General features: G+C 39.8%; 1 protein-coding gene across 4 annotated transcripts in view; it reads right to left on the reverse strand.

The window, feature by feature from the left end:
* Positions 1–20980, reverse strand: part of ARHGEF3 (Rho guanine nucleotide exchange factor 3) — a 229399-nt gene that overhangs the window by 62252 nt on the left and 146167 nt on the right. Inside the window, exon 1 of one of the 4 annotated variants that reach the window (XM_084840054.1) lies at positions 10626–10801. The exons of the other annotated variants lie outside the window; for them this stretch is intronic. Within the exon in view, the coding sequence (XP_084696180.1) occupies positions 10626–10721 (96 nt within the window). The 5' untranslated portion in view covers positions 10722–10801. Of the gene's footprint in view, positions 1–10625; positions 10802–20980 lie in introns of those variants that run through there. 4 annotated transcript variants of the gene reach the window in all.

The following is a 20980-nucleotide window of genomic DNA, read 5'->3' on the forward strand; positions in this document are numbered from 1 at the left end:
CAAGCCTCATTCAGCACAAGGGGAGGAAACACCTCTTGACTGGGGCCATGGTGAAAGGCACACCCCTGGGCAGGGCTAGCATACCCAAGCTAAATGCGGGGGTTGGGGCATATACCAGGGAGAACCCGATTTAAGGAAAGAATAGGACTTTAAGCAGTCTCAGGAAATCTGGTTTTTTCCCTGATAAGCTCTGAACTGGCTGCTGAATGGCCGCGACGTCATGTATCCCTAACGACCTCAACATGCAGCCAGCTCAGAGTAAATTGCTGGTCGAAACACCCCCCAATATGATGTGCTGCTTTTAATATATCTTACATGAATGTCCACAGATGGAAACATTATATGGGAAGTGTAGAACTTTTCTAGAGCTAAACCCATTGACAAATATAGGATCCTGTTCATAAATCCATCAGAAAATGTTACAGATCACATGTAAGATTTCTGCTTTTTGGCACTATTGCAATACCTTTTAAAAGTCAACACAAAGTGTTACATCCAAACACTTAGAAAACATTTCAAAGTATCAGGAAAGGATCACCCCTAAAGAATGGCAAAACATTCACTCTTCCAATACGATTTCTAAAAACTACATAATAATAGGAAGACTTTTATGAGAAGACTAGAAATCTAAAATGTCTGGAAATTTTGAAGCAATGGGAGGAATTAAAAAAAAATCAGTAAGATTCCCAGCATAGTTATTTCTTCCATTCCTTATTAAAATTATTAATCTATCTTTTACTGACAGACATCAGTAGAGATACTCCAAGTCATGCTCAGTTTCCCAAAATGACTAGAGTCATCATATAATGTGTGAAGAAAATGTCAATTCTTCTTGATAGTTTTGGTTTTGTTCTATAGAGTCCTATGTTTCTGGGCTTGTTCTGGATAGATGTTATAGCAGTCTTGTGATATCATATCCCCCCTCAGTCTTCTTTTCTTAAGGCTAAACATGCTCAGTTCAATCTTTCATCACAGGACTTAAGTTTCTAGTCACCTGATCATCTTTATTGTCCTTCTCTGAACTCGTTCCAATTTCTCTGAATCCTTCTTAAAGAAGTGGACACAGTACTGAAGGTGAGGTCTGACCAGCACAGAGTGGAATGGAACTATTACTTCCTGTGATTTGGAAACTATACTTCTATTGATGCAACCCAAAAGTGCATTTGCCTTCTTTACAGCTACATCCCTGTCCTCTGTAAAGTGCCATGCACTTTACATGTGATGATGATGACGACGATAGAGGAACTTGTATGTCATTACAGTGAAATAAAGCACTTAAATAAATCACACAGTCTTTAGATGCTTAGGAGAACAATACTAATTATTTTTCTTATTAGAAAGTTAATCATTCTTGCTCTCTTACAATTTATTAGTATGACGAATCAGTCAACTAATGGTCTCTGTGTAGGCTTAACAACCCCCCCCCCCAGCAAAACAGATAATTACGTCACACCCTGAGCATTCTATATACAAATTAATCAGTCAGATTTATTAATAAATAAGCCAAGGACCAAAACATCTCAAAAAAGAAAATACAAAAGAGCATACACAATGCATACAGTATAAAATATATGGGCAGTATAGATAACATAAATAAATAAAATAGGTGGACAAAATACAATAAAATAACCAATACCAATACACTGAATTACAACCCTAAAAAATTGGCTCTGATTTTTCTTGCAGCCAGAGTAAATCAGGTAACACATCTATAATCCCTAGGTCCCAAAAATAGGAACCAGCCATCTCATTCTACCATCAGACAGAGCAGCATAACAGATAAGGCAATTTACCAGCACCCCAAAACCTGATTAGAGATGGAAGGATACTAAAGCACAAGAAGATGTGGCTGCCATTTATCTCTACCAAGATTTCTCCTTGCTACAGGTTCTTCAAGGCAGATTTTAAAATGGAGTGCTACCTATCTAAGCTAACCTACCATCAAATGCTTGTGAAATTTCACAGCACGGAGGAAGAGTATGTTTTCTCTTACAAACAGCAGCAAATCATTACCTTAGGACAGCCTTCTCCAACCTGGCTGAGGATGATGAGAGTTATAGCCCAACATGTCTGAAGGTCACTGAGTTGAGAAAGGTTGACTCAGGACTACTTCATAAGTCTTGAAGGGGAGAATCTCTCCACCATGGAGGTGTAAGATTTTGGTGTGGCCCAAAGTTTACTTTGGGGTGCAGAGGCCTGTAAACTTCCCTTCTTTATTCAGGCTGCTCATGCATCTTCAGTCTTTTACATTTAGTGGGTGCATGTTATAGATCTGTGCTGTATACTTATGTATTTATTTTTAGTGTTACATTTATATCCCACCTTTTTTTCCTCTTGCAAGGAACTGAAGGTGGGTTGTACACTCACTAAAATAGTATTGTTTGAAGTTGTTGTTGTTCAGTCGTTGTCGTGTCTGACTCTTCGTGACCCCATGGACCATAGCACGCCAGGCCTTCCTGTCCTCCGCTCTCTCCTGGAGCGTGCTCAAGTTCATATTCATTGCATCGGTGATGCTATCTAGCCATCTCATCCTCTGCCGTCCCCTTCTCCTTTTGCCTTCAATCTTTCCCAGCATCAGGGTCTTTTCCAGTGACTATTGTTCAAGTATCTCAATGTTTATGTGTTGTTTTGTTTCTAAAACTGCATGTACTCTAAGAGTGTGTAATGTTGGATGTCCTGGCTAAACAGCTCTCTGCAGTGTGTATCCTTAGATTAAGAGGATACACAACATTAACAGAAGGCTTTGGGGGCACAGATCCAGGTCTGAGTCTGATCTGAGTGTTATCCATCAATAGTAAATAGTATCAATCCACAGAAAAACAAAGAGGCACAGCGATGGGCCACACAGCTGCTGATTCCTGTTTATTCAAGGCACAGACAGAAAAACATGACTGAGGCAATGGCTCATAAAACAACTCAACATTCCCTTCTTGTTTTACCTTAGTGATTTATATGTCTCTCTTTCAGAACGATAGTCATAGAAAATATCGACCATTATTGTATTTATTTATTTATTTCCCACCCTTCCTTCAAAGAGCCAAAAGATGCATACATGATCCTCCTCCTCCTGTGATGTAGGCTATGCTGAGAGTCAGTGAGTGACTGACCCAAAATCACCCAGAGAGCTTTGTGGCCAAGTACAGACTAGAACTGGGGTCTCCCAAATCCCAGTTCAGCACTGTAACCACTACACTACACTGGCTCTCATTATGAAAACAATTATTTCTAATGGTGCATACTATTAACTGTGAAAGAAATCTTATTATCTGACTGTAATGTGTATTAAGTACAGGCATGAATTAAAGGAATCACAACTGAAGAAAAAATTGATATTAATTGATAGCCATGACAATGTCTAATCAATTGAGAAGTCCTCCAAATTAAGAAGATTACGTAACAGTGTTCTTTGATGCTTTTAGAGTAGAATTTCCTTCTACGTTATAGTTTTAGTGGACACACAATTAGACCTTGTCTTGTATACCCACTAAACAGTCATCTTTGGAAAGCCTGCATATTTATATATTTTTGTTAACATATATACTAGATCTACCAGAGAGATGTGAGGTTGCTTCTGCTCAAGTACTGTTCTCCCACTCCCACCCCCCATTTTTCTTTTCAGGCAGAAGCCACTACAGCCCATTCTATCCATACCTCAGCCCCATCATAAGTTTGTAAAAACACTAATCTGAGCACATATTCCTATGTTGTGAATCTATATGACATTAGAGATGAACATGGACAGTAGCCAATGGCTCATAGACTGATGCTGGAAAAAGGCAGCAAAGTTTCAAACCAGAGTAAACCATGTGGTAACTGTAACTCTATTACAAATAGTTTGGGTTTTGTTTTTATTACTTTTGCCATTATTTCTTCCTTTTTTCCCTCATTTTCAGGCAATTTCCACACAGAGAGAGAAAACACATTTTCTCCCTCCCTTCCATATCTAGAACACACCTAATTTCCCAAGAATTTCGTAAAGAGGTTGTTGGAAAAAATAACCAAGAAAACTGCTAGTAACTGATCTTATCCAAAGTCATCATGAATAAGACAAGGGTGACTTCAAAAGACAAAGATCTCCTACTCTTTACCTTTGCCACCTCCCCACAAGCTTCCTCTTGTTTACTTCCTGCCACTACTGCCTATTCAAACTCCCTGCTGTTCTTTGCTTGCATATAGTAACCAGGTCCAGCTTTCTATTTTTTGTTCACAGCTGCCAAATACAGAGCTTCACTCATTCCGTTAATACTGTAGATATTTGCTTGCCTTAAAATTACCCTCCCCATTATTTAATTTTTAAAAATCATTTTTCCAAAACAGAGCTGAAGGAAATTTGTTGAAAAAATAATTAAAATAAATAAATTTATATAATTTACATAATTATGGGTTGGTGTGTTGTCCGGACCTGGCACGCAGCAGGGGTAGCTTCATACCCACCCTATAACCACTACTGCAAGTCATGGGTTGTAGGGCAGGTACAACCCCCTCACCCCCCTGCACCTGATTTGGACAACACACCAATCTGCACTGCGGCGTGGGTAACTACACAAATGACAGGCACACAGAAGGAGATGCCACAATGGCTTGTTTTCCTCCCGTGATCATTCAAACCCGAGTACGATTAATTTCAGTTGCTTTTATACTGCTTTTATCTGCTTTATTTCTCCCACAGGTGTAAGATTTTAAAAGATTTACCATTAATTGTTCCAGCTTGCTGCTATTTGATATATGCATAACTGTCTTATTGAAGCAAAATCTATTTGGCCAGGGACCATAGCTGCCCTAAATTCTGTGATACGTTTCCAAGTTTCTGAAAAGCTACTGACTCTCTCTGTTCAAGAACAGGTGGCAGGTACACTGGCAACCACTGCCTCTACCACCACCACCATCACGACCATCCACCTATCTAATTTTAGAGAGAGAAAGAAAAACCCTTCCTGTGTCTATGATCTCCTCAGAATACCTGCTATTCATATGAAGAAGCAAACAGCAGAGAAATTAACAAAGATCCTTATGGGGTAGAAGCTATAAATATTTATATCAGAGGATGTTGCATTTTTCCTGTTTATTTTCCTTCCTTCCTTTTCAAGGAACACATGTTTGAAATATTAATGTTAAATTAACAATGCTGACATTGTTTCTACTTATTATTACAAATTAAAAACAAATTTATTACAAATTAACAATTAACAACCTTTTCACAACAAAGCTGTTTATTACTTAATGTGCATATAGCTTTAACTTGAAAATAAAACTATTTAGTTGCTGTACTATAGATGAAATAAATTTCTAGGAAGGAAACTCTTTCTCATATATCCTGTTTATACCCACTACTCAGAGGGCTAGATTTACCCATTTACCCTAACGTGTATCCTTTTCTCTTTAAGTACTTCATGAGCAAATTACAATGCAACTTAAACAGGGCAGACTTCTGTAAAGCAGAGATGTCAGATGCCATAGGCTCCTATTTGAAGTCACCACATCAAACAGCATGCTAAAAATATTCTATAGAACCTCAGAGATGCAGGCTCGTCTTGAAGGAGAATATTCTCAACTTCAAAATGTTTCTAATCCTGATTAGAAACAACCAGCTTCTAATATCAGCTTCTCACAACCAGCTTCTCAAACCCCTCTGCACAATGGCTTCTTTATATTCACCCCTTTCTATGCAGAAACTTTCCCATCAGTTTCTTGTTAGTTCCTTCCATAGCTTCCAAATGCTCCAGTTAGAACAATGTTCTCTCATTCTGCCTTGCATTTGGACTTAACTATCAAGCAGGAACACAGTAAAACTTACTGAGATGGTGAGAGGTATGTATGGGGTTGTTGACAGTAAGTTACCTATCCAGAGGCCAGAATACATTAGACCTGCAGGAACAGGAAAACTAGGACCAAGGGGCTTTACTGACTTGATAATGGTGGGGGCTATGCCTCTACAGACCTTCTGTAATAGCTGGCCAGGAAGGAGCAAAATCTCTATTTAAAGGCCTTGTTGCCTGTGACAGCTAGTTTGGAGAAGTTAAGCTGGGGTGGGAAACCTGTGACCTTCCAGATTTTGTTGAACTACACTCCCCATCATTCCTGACCATTGTCCATGCTGGCTGAGGCTGATGGGAGTTGGAGTCCAACTTCAACTAGAGGACCACAGATATCCCACCACTGGGTTAAAGTAATGTCCCTCATTGAGATGTTACTTCAATCTCCAATATTAAATCCAGAGGCTAAAAATACACTGGTTATTTGCAACGATTGCATCTGCATATCAATCCTTACTTGAAAACAAGGGTGGTGACGAGATGAGAAACATGCAAATTCATTACTTTTAAGTAGCACTTGGCCTCACTTGACTCCCACAATTGGCACTCCCTTAAAGCACAACATCATGTTAAAGCTTATTATCATTATGAAACTAGATTACAGTGCATCAAATGCCTCTCAGGTTTTTAGTCCCATTACATCACACAGTTCAACGTTCTTGTTTTTAGGTGGATTAGCCAAAGTTAATTGTTATATTTATTTATTATTTATTTATTGAGTTGTTATATTTCTTAGCTGATACACTTTTACTGTACATTGTCTGATTTAGGTCCAGCAAAATACAGCAGTAATTTTGTAACATTCATATTACAAAAACTTAGAAACTAGAGACACTACACAAAGAGACACAGATTTATAAAGAAATTTAAAGAAATCTACTAAATTAATAACATTAATTCTGAATGAATGAAAAGTGACCATGTGTGTTCTTCAAAGCTGCATGTCTGCTGACTTCATCATTTGAGGGTAGGGTTCATTCTTTTCAGCAAAAAAGCTGATATTTGTGGAAATGTCAATGAATTTGTCAATTTCTGCACACAAGTTCTGAGCCTATTTCTGATCACGAACAATTTCTAGTCACATAGAAGAAGAAAATAATAGGCAACTAAACGAACAGTTGAAAACACCCGTCTTTTAAAAAATGACAGATTTGTTCCACGTGGATATGAAGTTTACCAGCTCCGGAAGAACTACCTGTTCACTACATAATATAATGCAACTTTCTGCACAACCAGGGCAGGTTGCAATCAGAGGCAGCTAGCTTAAATTGTGCAGCACTGAAGCAGACTGGGCGGTGGATTGCATCTCTCAGCCCAAGGGTCAGGTGACCTGAGTAACCAATACGGTCCCCATAGAGCCATTTACATAACTGCCAATTTTAGCCTGCCTTCTCAGACAGAGTAAGTGGACATTCTGTGCAGCTGAACTGCTCACAGACCGAATTCCAGCCTACAGCCTTGCTTGCACCTCTGCTGACCCACTGGCTTAGTTTCCTACCTGTCTGTGCTGACATTAAGAATTGCTTCATCGCCAAAGAAAGCACTTCCTTTCTCAAACTGATAAAATAATAACATCTTATTTAGAGTGCTGTAATGCTGGTTTGGTATTATTCTGAGCACAAATATTCTGCTTCTTTTCCTCCAATTTCAGAAGCACTTTGAATACAAACGATTCTCACACTAAACACACACTTTGAAATTTTATGGACAAGACTATGTCAAGAATAGCTCCATCCACTTTAGCTAGCAAGCCCCTACACATCCTCGTGATGCCATGTCTGATCGCATGGATGGGTTTCTAGAAGAAGGTAAGACTATGCATGTTTCTCTTGGCCCCACCAACATTCACCAATAAGCACCACATATGACAACCTTTGTACCACTCAATACACACCAATACCTTGTAATAAAATAGGTTTTTAAATATGGATATTTATACATGTATACTCCAGAGTATCATTGTGTATGCAGAAAGTAACATCTATTCTTACATTTATTTATTAACAAAATTAGGTAACATTATACCTAGCATTATTCAAGAGAGAAATGAAGAAATGAATATGTTAACCCCAATAATTTTTAAATATGATAATATGTAATACCAAGTCTTTTAATTCACCAAGATTTGTTCAGTTGGCAAATTTGGTGCATACACTAGACTAGTGGTAGGCAACCTTTTCAGGACTATGGGAACATTTTATATTTTTTTCGGGACTGCAGGCATATTTTACATTGGTGGGGGCCTGTGAGCACATTTTACGTTTTTTCAAGGCCGCTGGCACATGTGACATTTTTCTTCCCCGACCCCCTTCCAGAATTCCCAATGTTCTTGACCCCTCTTCCTTCCCATTTGGAATTTCCTTTCCCCCACCACCTCTCCTTTCATATTCCTACCCCTGCTGCTTCTGTCCCCACTACCTCCCTTCTTACCCTCGTTTCCCCCCCCTCACCCCCACTGTAGCTTCTGCCTCCCACCACACCCACCTCAACAACAAGGAAACAGTAATCCAGCAGATTGGGAGATAAGGAATTAATAACAACGACCTTTTCTACATGAGGCTGTTTAACCCGCTGTTTCTACTTCCAGTTTCATTGCAGAATTAAGATCGGAGCTCTACATGTAGTTATTTTTCTTTCCTGCCTTTCTGTACTTTCTGCTACATAACCTCTAAGTGGTGCTGTCATACAGAAGAATAACGCAATTACCCAGGTGAGACTTGTGCTTTGCTTTGCAATGCCAAAAAATACCAGATTTTCCTCACTCCAAAAACTGCTACAAAAGTGCTCTTAAAAAACAGAAGTGAAACTGGAGGATTATGTCATCTAAAACACCTGTAAGCAACTGTGAGTGATAAATGGCAAGCACACAATAAAAGCCTCATCTAGAAAAGCTGAAGATGACCATGATCTCAGCCAGTTTCAACTGCCTGCAGCTAACAAGCAGAGGATTTGCAAGGCTAAGGATTGCTGATACTCAAAGCTGCTTTGATTCATAATGGCTAATATCACAAAATCATCATACAACTAATGTCACAAAATCATAGTAGTTAGAGTGTGAAATGAACTGTCTAATATTAATGTCCCTCCCTATTAATATCATATTAGACCATTTTGGCCATGTTCAGGTGATCCGATGAAGCTGAGATACATACAAGTTTCATGCACACACATGCAGCCACTTTGCTCCTACTTTGCTCCTCCTCCTTTATGTGACTGAGCAAACAAACCAGGTAACAATAGCTTCTTCTTACATCCATACCGAGAACTACGGTTAATGACTTTCAAACAAGCCAGAATATGGAAGCCAACTTTAAACCACAGCTTCATATCCTGGCTAGTTTGCAAGAGTTTGGAAACCATTAACCATAGTTTCCCAGTTCAGATATAATGGGAAGCTATGGTTAACTGCAGCTTCCTGGCTTGTTTTGCCATTTGTGCAAAGGGAGGACTGAAGCAGCTGCATGTGAGCACAGCAGGCTTGCGCATATCTCAGTTTATTAAACTGAGATTTGATTGTCTGAACCGGGTCAATATGCACATAACATACTTGCTTCTATAAACATTTAATTCAAAGTTGTATTTTTAAAATGACATTTTACTCCCAGTTTGTCCGTCTTTTCTGTCCATTATAAAAAGGTCTACACCTCTTCAAGAAGAGAGCTGTTCAACTTCTCTTTTGTCACTTTAGCAAAACACTTTTTCCATCATAAATGTTTGTGTTTATCTAACACTGAAATTTAGGAATCAGAGCTGCAGAACTAAACTGATTAAAGAATGTGATTTTCATAATCTGAATGAATTATGTTGATTGATAATTGCATCTCAAAGATCAAGACCATTATTATTTCAGAATTTTTGATTGGTAAAAATTTACAGTTACAACTGTTACAACTGATTGAAACAACCCATATAAAACTATATTGTATATACATTCAAGCAAGTCAGTTCGGGAAACATTTACTGTTTCATACAACTACATGCCTGAACCCATTGAACAATACCTTACTGCAGTTATTAAGATAAGCTTCAAGTGCAAAGCACTTCACAAAACAGAAAGGGAGTGGTGAGATTTCTACTTGTTTTCTAAGTAATTAACCATGACATTTTTAAAAAGTAACAGCTGTATTTGTATTTTCTGGACACAGGCTGCAGTCCTAAACCCACGTCCTCGGAAATTAAATCCCACTAAAATCAATGGGACATACTTCCAAGTAAATATAGTTTGGACTGGCTAGTAAATGTTATAAAAGATAACAGAAGCAGCTAGCGCTGAAAAGTCCCAGAAAATCACAATCATGGTGACCTAAATAGTATCTGAAACATACATGAATTCATCAACATATTATGTAATAGATTCTTGTTAAAATGATAATTTATTCCTTAATCCCTCTTGTGAATTTATGAGAATGACAGTGTTTAAAATAGCCTTATTTAACAGATCATTTATATCCTAAAAGATTTTACCTGCAAGTAATTTATTTTATCATGAAATCTGCTTTTCATTTTCATGAAATTTACTACCAATTGTACCAAATAGTCACTAATACTATGCATTTAAATGCAGTATGACGCATACAACTCAAACACTTATTCCAGAAATGATTCCTATTTTACTAAAGTGCATTCTGACCTAAGACTTATTTCACTGTATAAACAACTAAAGAAAGCTGCGCAGATCCTCTGTGTGAGAAATAGAAGACTTCAGCATCTACATTTGAGGTTGAGTCGTCATTCTGCCCCAGCGAACGCAGCTTCTTTAGACTAGAAAAGGTACATACTGCTGTGAAATCTCTCAAAATCCATAGACCATACCTCTGTCTCTCTTGCGGAGACACTTGCTGTCTGTGCATCCAATCCACAGTTAGCTCTCTTGACTGTGAGATAAAATGGATAATCCTTTGCCACCATTGTGGCTGAAGGAGCAGCAGTTTCGGATGTCACCGCTGATTCTGTTGCTCTACAAAATATGAAAGCAAAGCCAAGTCTTCCCCCTCAAACTCTCTGGCGCCTTGCAGCTGGGGAATTGAAGTGTGCTCCTGCTGCTGCACTAAGCTTCTGATAGCATTATCTAAGGCAACTCTTGGGCTCCACTGAAATAGGACGCAGAAAAGCTCTCGAGTGTGTCAAAGAAGTGTAACTGAACACTGCTCATTACTGAGACCCGCCCACTGACACAGGATGGGAGGAGAGTGGGCGAGATACTTCAGTGCAAATCAGCAGAACACAGCAAATTACTGAAAACACATTTGGAATCCAATGGGAAACACTTGACTAAGAGCAGTTAATAAAAAACAAAAGATTAAAAAGAAAGACTTTTTTCAAAGAAAAGGAAAAATCACTGCTAGCTGTCCTCACTTTTCCACAAAGTGCTATTTGATTGTTGGCTATCTGCATTTAAATAAGAAGATACATGTATGTATGTATGTATGTATTTATTAAATTTCTGAATTGCCTTAATACATGACATTGGAATACAGGACAAAACCACCACTTTTGAATTTTTTTTTTTTGTCTGTTCAGAAGTGAATCTCTCCCACATCCTTCATGACTGTGTCCTCCTTGCACTTTATGAGCTCAGAGTTTATTTTTTTTATGTGAGAGAGCATTCAAGCATGCAATTCTCCTACCTGTGTTCTGAAATGATACAATCCCAAGAAGGCTGTATTATATGCATTTTTTAAAGCAGGTAGTTTGTCTTTTGTATGGTAAGAATGTAAGATATAAAGGACATTTATGCAGCGTGTAGGGAGATTAAATTTCATTACTGCTGTGCCCATCCAGTAACATTCTCTGACTTGTACTTATCAAATCAGCACCTGCCTAAAAAAGAAAGTTATTACATTCTACTAGGTGCTGTTCTTCAGCTATTATTAGTTGACACTGTTGCCTTTTCCCATTTGGCAGAGGAAAGGTTTGTTTGATGGTTACAGTTATTACACAGACAGCTTCCTCTTCTTCATCTCCTCCAAAGGGTGCAAGGTAAAGCAAGTGGAAAAATAATTCTGTATGATGCATCACGGGTGTTCTTCAATCCATGAATGCAAAGGATTCCTTTTGCGATTTACAAAAGTACAAAAAGGGAGGGAAGTGTTCTGGGATCCTCTTAATGCAAGAGAAATACAGGGAAATGCTTATTGATTGATTATTTAAAGTATTTTATCCCACTCTGCAGCCAAAGAGGGTCCCAGAGTGGCTTACATGCAATCATTACACAAGACAGTCCCTGTCTGCAGGCATACTATCTAAAATAAGACACACACAAGGAAAAAGGGATGGGAAAGGAAGATAGAAGAAAAAATTAGACCTTCAGCCAGTGATGTGGGATGGAAAATTTTGCAATGCTTTATTTTTGTGTGGAAAATATTCCATTTCATAAGTTAATTAGTAACAATAAATGGATGCCAACTGCAAATACAATAGTAACCAAGCTTGGCAATTTTAAAGTTGTAATTAATGTTTTTCAGGTGATTATGTTTAGCAAGTATATATGTCAGTGAAATGCATGTATGTCTCAGTGTGAAATAGAACTAATAAGTAATGACAGTGAAATTGAAGGTGCCTGAATGACAGTAGTGGAAGAAAATTGAACTCTGTTGAAATAGATGAGTGGTTCTCAGTATATCATGCACAGTTCTTTGGGTTGCTAAAATTAGTGCAGCCTTCCCCAACCTGGTTCCCCCCATGTTGACTGAGGGATGTCAGGAGTTGTAGTCCAACATATATAGAGGGCACCGGGTTGAGTAAGGCAAAATTAGTGTCTCAACCTTTGTTGTTTTTCTTACATTTAAACAATAAGGGAAGTATATGCTATTGTCTTTAAATTTTTAGAAGTAATCGAGTAAACATATCTGCATAATATAACACTTATATCACATTAAGTGTGCTTTAATTTTTTTCCTCTAATACTTCAGGTCACATACTTATGATGTACTAAGACAAAAAATTAACATGGCTACTTTTTTTTTGCTTTGTTGTTTATTTTACTTGTATTTACTAAACATGCTAAATTAGAATAAAGGTAAGGTAAAGGTAAAGGTGTCCCCAACCAGTCGTGTCCGACTCTAGGGTGCGGTGCTCATCCCCGTTTCTAAGCCGAAGAGCCAGCGCTGTCCGAAGATGCTTCCGTGGTCATGTGGCCGGCATGACTGAACACCGAGGTGCATGGAACGCTGTTACCTTTCCCGCCGAAGCGGTACCTATTTATCTACTTGCAATTTCTTGCTTTCGAACTGCTAGGTTGGCAGAAGCTGGGACTGAAGACGGGAGCTCACTCCGTCACGCAGCACTCGGGTCTCGAACTGCTGACCTGCCGACCTTCCAGTCTGCAGTTCAGCGTCTTAACCACTAAGCCACCGCGGCCCTTAAATTAGAATACTCTCTAGCAATTTTTCAATGGAAACGGAAAATCTTCCAATGCAAACGGAACATTTTCTGATGCAAATGACCCTATGCAAATTAACCTAATTTTCTGTACTGGAAAATTTTCCAATTCAAATTTTTCCAAAAAAATCCACATCACTGCTTTCAGAAGGACTGGTGGAATTGCCCCGCTTCCCCTCTCATCTGCTTCTGTTCAGCCTGCTTGAATGGCTTACAGACAAATATTTTATTTGATGTATATGGGCTTTTGAATCTTGCTTTAACAGTACATAGTCCTGAGATCTACTTGCTGTAGGGTGACCAATAAATTTAATAAATAAAACTTAAATGACAAGAGAAAGAGTCCAGGGCCCAAGGTAAAGAAAACGATGAAGATCAGAAAGAAAAGGAAAGGGAAATAATATTTAAAAACTTCTTTAAGAGGGACAAATGCAAAAGTTGTTCATAACTATCATATATAACCTCATTAGAGAAACTGACATCCGTGTGATAAATTTTTTAAAGAAATCAAAGCCTGAAGAACTGTATTACAGCACATTATAGTCTTAGAATGATTTATATCAGATGTTTCAAGGTTGACTACTATTTCTGAGACTGCAATCATGAAATAAGACTTACATTTCCAGAAGTTATTTCACTATATATATTCTACCTCTCTTCCTAGTGACTAAGCCAATGCACTTTTGTTTAACATTATTTGTTTTAAAGACAAACTATCATTTCAACAGGATTATATTGGACGGTCTACAATTTCAAGTAAAATTAAAAAGAACGGTAAAGATATGGGTGCTTTAGTCAAACCCATGGTTTGCTTATGGCTTATAACTCTAGGTTGTTTCTCCCTCAACAACCTACATTCCAGGTTCGAACATCATGAAGAACAACCTAGGGACGTCCCTGGGTTATTTAGCGCACTGGATGCAGGCAGGAGCCACACTTTTGTTCCCGCAGATTTCCAAACACCCATGGTTAACAAACCATGGATTGTTTAATTATACAAACTGGGTTATTATGATGCACACTGAGCACCTGTTTTCCCTCCTCAAAGTCTAGCTTCTGCAACAGTTTGTGCAGCTAGCTGCTGATATTTTTTCCCTAATGGAAATAAATCTGATGGGAGCTGACATAAGGAAGGTTTGGAATAGTTTTCCGCATTAGCAGAACTACAATATGTGTGTCAGAAATTTAATCTGGTGGGTTACTATGGCATCCCTATCTTATGCCAATTTACACTAATAAGTGTGCTGAAGCTACAATTCTAATGATACTTATGAGTAATTAATTCTGACTGAACGAAGTGGGACTTCCAAGCAAACATGTTTAGGATCAGGTAGCAGATGTACATGCACACAACACCTTCATCAGAGAAGATTGAGACAAATGTTTTAGGGAATACATTTGAACTCAACAGCCTGCACAAAATTAATTAATGCATACCATAGACACTATAGTATAGAGGAAGGTCACAGAGCGTTCATTCTTTCTGTAGAACAGACCATAATCATGTCTCTACATCAAGAGAGAGCCAAAATAGTGTCAGACTTCTGAGAAATCCATCTACGGAAACTGCAAGACAACCACAATGACTTCCCATATTACCCAAAGTCTATTTCAATTATCCAAAGCAAAGATGAAACTTTAAAATAACTGTAGTGTCACAGAGATATGTGTTTATCATGTATATGAACACAGAAATATATAAACATGCAGCATTAAACATTATTGAAAATGCAACTAATTTTTTCCAAAGAATGGAATCCTATAACATACTCTACATGAGTGCCCCAAAACGGAAGCTGATACGAAATGCAGCCACCAGCTTATTAACTAGAACAGAACACAAATATTTTGACAACTTCATTGGTTTCCAAGTAGTTTCTGGGCCCAATTTCAAGTGCTGGTGTTGACTTTTAAAATTCAAAATAGCCTTGGCCCAAGATATCTAAACTTTCCTGGGAGAACCTGGGGGGTATCTCCACAAGTGACTTACTGCAAAGTTGCTGTGTTTTGAGGTTGTTCGAGGCACATGATGTTATGACCATCCTGCAGCCACCCCAGACTTTTGTGCCAGAAAAACGGTTCTTCTGAAACTACCTTTAGTCCAATTGTTTTCCTTAATTCAGCTTGTCTCCACTTCTGTTGTGGTGTGCACCAACCCTCTGCATTTACTCCAGCATGATAGCCCTGCCCAGGGGTGTATCTTTCACCTGGCCGTGACCTCACTGACCCAGTCAAGGGGTGTTTCCCCAAAGTTTTCCCCTCCTATGTTTCACCAATGTTTCCATCACTTTGGGCTGGCCGTCAAGAGTTCTGAGCTACCTCATGGCATTTACTTCACCTTGCCAACCACTAAACTCTGGTGGCCAGCCCCAAGAAAGTATAGGTGTGCTCCGGGCAGCCTCTAACTTTTTTTAAAAAGTAAAGGATTAAAGCAAAATAGCGCTTTACTGGGCCAGATCGCAGTTCCAGAGGTAGATACTGCAGAATCCGCAGTTGCACATTTAAAAGCTATCCCTATCATGTGATAGCAAAATAGGATATTTGTCCTATATCCCCTGTCCCACTATCTCACTATAGCAATATCGCGCATTTGTCTAGCAGTACCGATACCTCCTATCTCACTACAGCACTATTGCGAAATAGCACATTTGTTCAGGAATGGCTGCTAAAGCGGTAATGCGGTTTTAGAGGGAAGTTTAAAAAAATGGAGGAATCAGGCATAGGTTGGGGAGGCAGGCACTAACACACACTGGTCAGAGAAAGCAGAAAAGGCAGAACAAGGTGAGACTGGAAGGGAGGGAACAGGCTCTCTAAGTGATGATGTAGATCAGACTCCTCCTGGTAGCCACCCAAACAATTCGGGGTAAAGTGCTGTGTGACCTGCCAAGTGCCCCAGGCTAGCTTTGGGATAATCCGGGCTTTCAAGCCCTGTGTATCCCCACACAGAGTAGATTCAAATCCAGTAAAAACCACAGTAAAGTGGCAAACTAAATCTGTCGCCATGGAGATCCCCCCTGCTCTGTATGCCCTCCTTGCTTCTAAAGGAGTGGATGGTTACATGGGGCGGGGCCTTTTCAAAAGTGGTACCAACATCCTAAAACTCCTTGCCTACGGAGGTTCACTTCATTTTTTCCTTGTTGTACTTTAGGCATTTGACAAAGGCAATACTTTTTCAGCAGGAGTCTTGCAACGGTTCTGTTGTATTTATGTTTTGCTTATAGCTTGATCCTCTGCTAGAATACTGCTGATTTTATTTTCTGGATGATGACGATGATGATTTATGATGATTTAAAATTTCCATTGGGGTTTTAATGAAGTGTTAAGACAGCTTGTGGATTTTTGAATGGCTGTTTTAGAAAATAAATACATGCTTCTCTTTTTCAAAACAGTACTCCTGGGAAGTGGAGGTTTCCTTCAAGCAGATTGAATTTGGCTTGCTGTCAACTGCAAATTTAGACCAGACACTGGGGGCATTTAGCTGTGAAATTAGACTCTAGGTAGGAATTGACACCTATCTAGAAGTGATGAGCTTAATGGTCACCAGTCAACACCAATTTCCATCCACAAGTAGTATCTCTCTTCGGAAGGAAGCATAGTGGGGTGTCCTGGAAGGTATGTGACAATTCTCTGGGACATCTTTTGCTGTTTCCTGGAAGGTGACTAGAAAAAGAGGGATTTTCCACCTAGAAGTCTGTCATGGTTGGTCAGTTCTGACCACCAGCCAAAAAAAGCCACTCAAGCTCTATTAATATTGGAAATCACAGTCACAAACTGGCAGCCACCCAATCAACACTCTGAATGGAATGGGAAGGGCTGTTATCAGCCCCATTGCCTCCCTGACAATTCTATGCAAAGTCCCTTGCATGGCACTTGCACATTGTATCGTAAAAGAGTAAACAATGGGTCCAGAGTTGAATCTCTGAGCATTGGTACAAAAATGCCAGATGTGACTTTGGGCCTGTACTGGGACTCTTAAGGCTGATCTTCTGAACTGGAATGGCAAACAGGAATCAGAATCAATCTGTCCTTTTTCCTTTTGCAAGCTGAAACTTGCTTAGGCTCTTGAAGTAAGGCTAGGTCCAGTAACTACATGCAAACAGGGTCACGCATCTGTTGCAATGCAAACAAGAACCTTTTATCTACATGTTCCACATTCAACATTCATTTTAGAGCAACAATTTCTGCCTGTCCAGCAATATCTCTAGAGGCAGAGGATGAACAAACTATGTTGATCCTATTGATTTGGCAACAAGACTACCATTTGACTCAAGTTAGGATTTTCAAGGAATCGAGGAATGAAGTAGTACCTACTTCCCAGCAACCAGATACCCTACATACTTAAAGCACCTCAAAAATCTGTTCAGTGGCCCTTTGCTTCCACCAGGAAGGAAATTCCCTGGGCAGCTTAAACCACTATTGAAATGCTTTTATAGGTAAAAAGGCTCTTTAAAATATTTCTTCCTCCCTTTAAGTTAAAATTATTGCTTCTTGTTCTATCCTTTCCAGACACAGTATAACTGTTGTCTGTTTTCTTACATACAGCTTTTCAGAAGACAACAGACAGCACATCTCTTCTTATTCTCCTGTACTGTAGATCAAACATACCCAGTTCTTCATCTTCGAGGCTTTCTTCCTAATCATTTCCAATTTGTTGATATTCCTCTTGAACCCAAGTGCCCTCAACTGGACCCAGCATAGTCCCTGTTCCCTGGGACCAGATGTCTATGTGAAGTGCATGGCTGCTTTCCAGGGATTCCGTATATCAGTATTTGGGGTCTGGGGGGCGGGGGGGGGGGCGGAATAGCTGCATTTAAGAGCATAAGAACTGCTGTGCTGCACATGCTGATAGCCAAATGCTGGAAAGACTCAAAAGGCTTAAATATAAGGAGGTGGTACAACATAGTATGGGAAATAGTACTCTCAGAGAAACTTAACTAATGTCTGAGAATGGGCAAAGGCAAAAGGGAAAAATAAAAAAAGACACTTTTATAATAGAATGGTGGCACTTCATCACATATACAAACAAAACAACAGCATCAACACAGGTCCCAACTACCTTCAATAACCTATGGTCGCAATAACGTTTAATCTAAAGAATACTTTTTCTGGAGATAAAATAACAGACAAATAAATAATGTCACACCTGTTGTTGTTATAGTTTAAAGAGAATATAAAGTCAGTCAAACTGTAGATAATAAAGTTAAGAAGACAAAAGCATGCTTATGCATGTATTTGTATGGAGAATATCAGCTGACTGAATTATGTACTATGCTGTTTGCTGAAATGGAAAATTAATAAAAATTATTAGAAAAAAGAGAAGTAGTACTGTGCTGGATCAGACCAAATGCCTACCTAGTCCATCATTCTGTTCTGGCAGTAGCCAAATAGATGCCTTTGGGAAGTCCAAACGCAGGACATGAGTGCATCCTCCCACTCGTGTTCCCTTGCAACTGAGATAATGTTCTTACATAAGCACATAAGAGAACCATGCTGGATCAGACCAAGAGTCCATCTAGTCCAGCATTCTGTTCACAGTGTTAGTCCAGCATTTCGTTCACATTTTGTTGAACAGTGGTACTGAGACGCATATTGCCTCTGAAAGTGGAGATAATATATAGCCATCATGACTAGCAGCTATTGATAGCCTTATTGTCCATGAATTGTCTAATCTCCTTTTAAAGTTGTCCGAGTTAGTGGCCATCACTATATCTTGTGCTAGAGAATTCCATAGTTTAACTATGTGTTGTGTGAAGAAGTGCTTCCTTCTGTCTGTCCTGAATGTCTTACGATTCAGTCTCATTGGATGACCCTGGGTTCTAGTATTATAAGATACACTTTCTCCTATCCACTTTCTCCACCTCATGCATAATTTTAAGCACCTCTATCATGTCTCCCCTTACTCATTTTTTTTCTAAGCTAAAGAGTGTGGGTTGTTGTTGAACCGTGGGTTGTTTGTTGAACCGTGGATTAGCGTGTTGTCTGAACGTCCATAGGGTGGCTTGTTAAACATGCAGTGTGGCTTATTTTCTTGAACAAGCCACCTTGAGAACCCATGGTTTGTTGTTGGTTGTTCAGGGTGGATAACAAGACACACTGCATGGTAAACAAGCCATTGTTCCCATGGTTCAACAAACAACCCATGGTTTAACAAACAACCTACACTCAACCACTGAGTATGGGTTAGCATGTTGTCTGAATGCCCCATTGACTGGGTTCACATGACACAATCACCCATCATGGATGACAAGCCACGGTCGGTTGTCATGTTGTCCAAACCCAAACCGATTTCAGCAGGGTGGCTTGTGCGTCGGCAACAAGCCACCCCAACAACCCATGGCTTGTTCTAGGGGTTGTTGTAGCCACGATGGGTTGGCATGTTGTACAAACCCAGCACTGCCAACCCATTGTGGGTTGCAGGCATTGGGCAGTGAGTGCTTGGCAAGAGCAGCAGAAACCCCCACCACTCTTCCTGAGCACAAGCCACAATCAGCCTTCACGATGGAAGACAAGCCGCTTAAAGTGCCCCTTGCCAATGACAGCCCTTTCAAGTGTGCCCAAACAGCACTTTGGAGGGGATGTCACTGTCTTCTGCTGTCTTCCACCAAGCCCCCCCACCCCTGCTCTGATTGCAACCCCAGTTGCAGTTGGAGCTTTAAAATGTGTGTGTGTGTGTATGTATAAAATCTGCATAAAACAGGGCTATTTTTTTTTGTATTTGCCCTCCTCCCCGTCCACCCCTCCCCGAGTTGGCAGCGACTCTTTTTCAAGAGGATCTATGCACACGCCCTTTTTATCTTCAAAACACAGTAACTGTGTCTAATTTGACAGCTATCAAATTAGCTGTGTCTAATTTGACAGCTATCTCCCAATTTAAAAAAAGATGAGGGTATAAATCTCCCTCAAAAACACCTGCTGGGGATTTGGGCAAGTGGGGATTCAAGGCAGGGTTCCCCCAAGGTTCAGGGCAACCCTTTCAACCCTGGGGATAACTTTGCTAAGGGGGTGATCTACAGCCCATTTCCCCACCTGTTAACTGTCAAAGGCTGTCAAACCATCCTGTATACAATCTAGTCTTACCTGTTACCTTGTATGTTTGACAGCTCAAACATACAAGGCTCCAGATAAGGCAAACCTGTATATTTTAAAAGTTATGCAAGCGTGCAACTCTGAAAACCCGCTAATTCTCTTTTTTTTTAAGGGGACATTTGTGCACATTCCCCAGGGCTGGGAAAATACAAAACAAAAATATTTTGGCCCTGTTTTGTGCAAATAAAAGGACAAATTAAAAAATGCTCCAACCACGACCAGGGTCATGATCAGAGCAGGCATGGGGGACTTGGTGGCAGACAAGACAGGTTCTGACACCAAGTCCCCTGGGATATCGGGCGGAGCCAGTTGAAGGACGAAGGTGGAGAACAACAAACAGACTGATCATCTTTCGGGCTCACCAAGGGTTATTCCAGTGACAACCTGCATTGCTGGCTTATTCCACAGGTTGGGTTGTCGTGATGTGCAAACTCAGCCATTGACCTGGTTTGCACAACACAGCACAGTACCCATGGGCACCACTTTGCATATCCAAGCCCCACTCGGGGGTTATTGTGCCATGGAAACTCGGGGAGTGTGGGTTATGTGAAGCTTAAACAACCCTCGTATAACCCATGGTCTGCTGCAGGGTTAGAACACGGTTTATTTAACCCACAGCATCACTGTGGGTTAAATAAATATTGGAAGTTTTCTTTTATCCCCAACAACTGCTTGGCCACTGTTTGAACAGAATGCTGGAC

This window comes from Heloderma suspectum, chromosome 2 (genome assembly GCF_057233095.1).
Source record: "Heloderma suspectum isolate Gila_16-S chromosome 2, 16-S_ref, whole genome shotgun sequence".
Classification (NCBI taxonomy): domain Eukaryota; kingdom Metazoa; phylum Chordata; class Lepidosauria; order Squamata; family Helodermatidae; genus Heloderma; species Heloderma suspectum.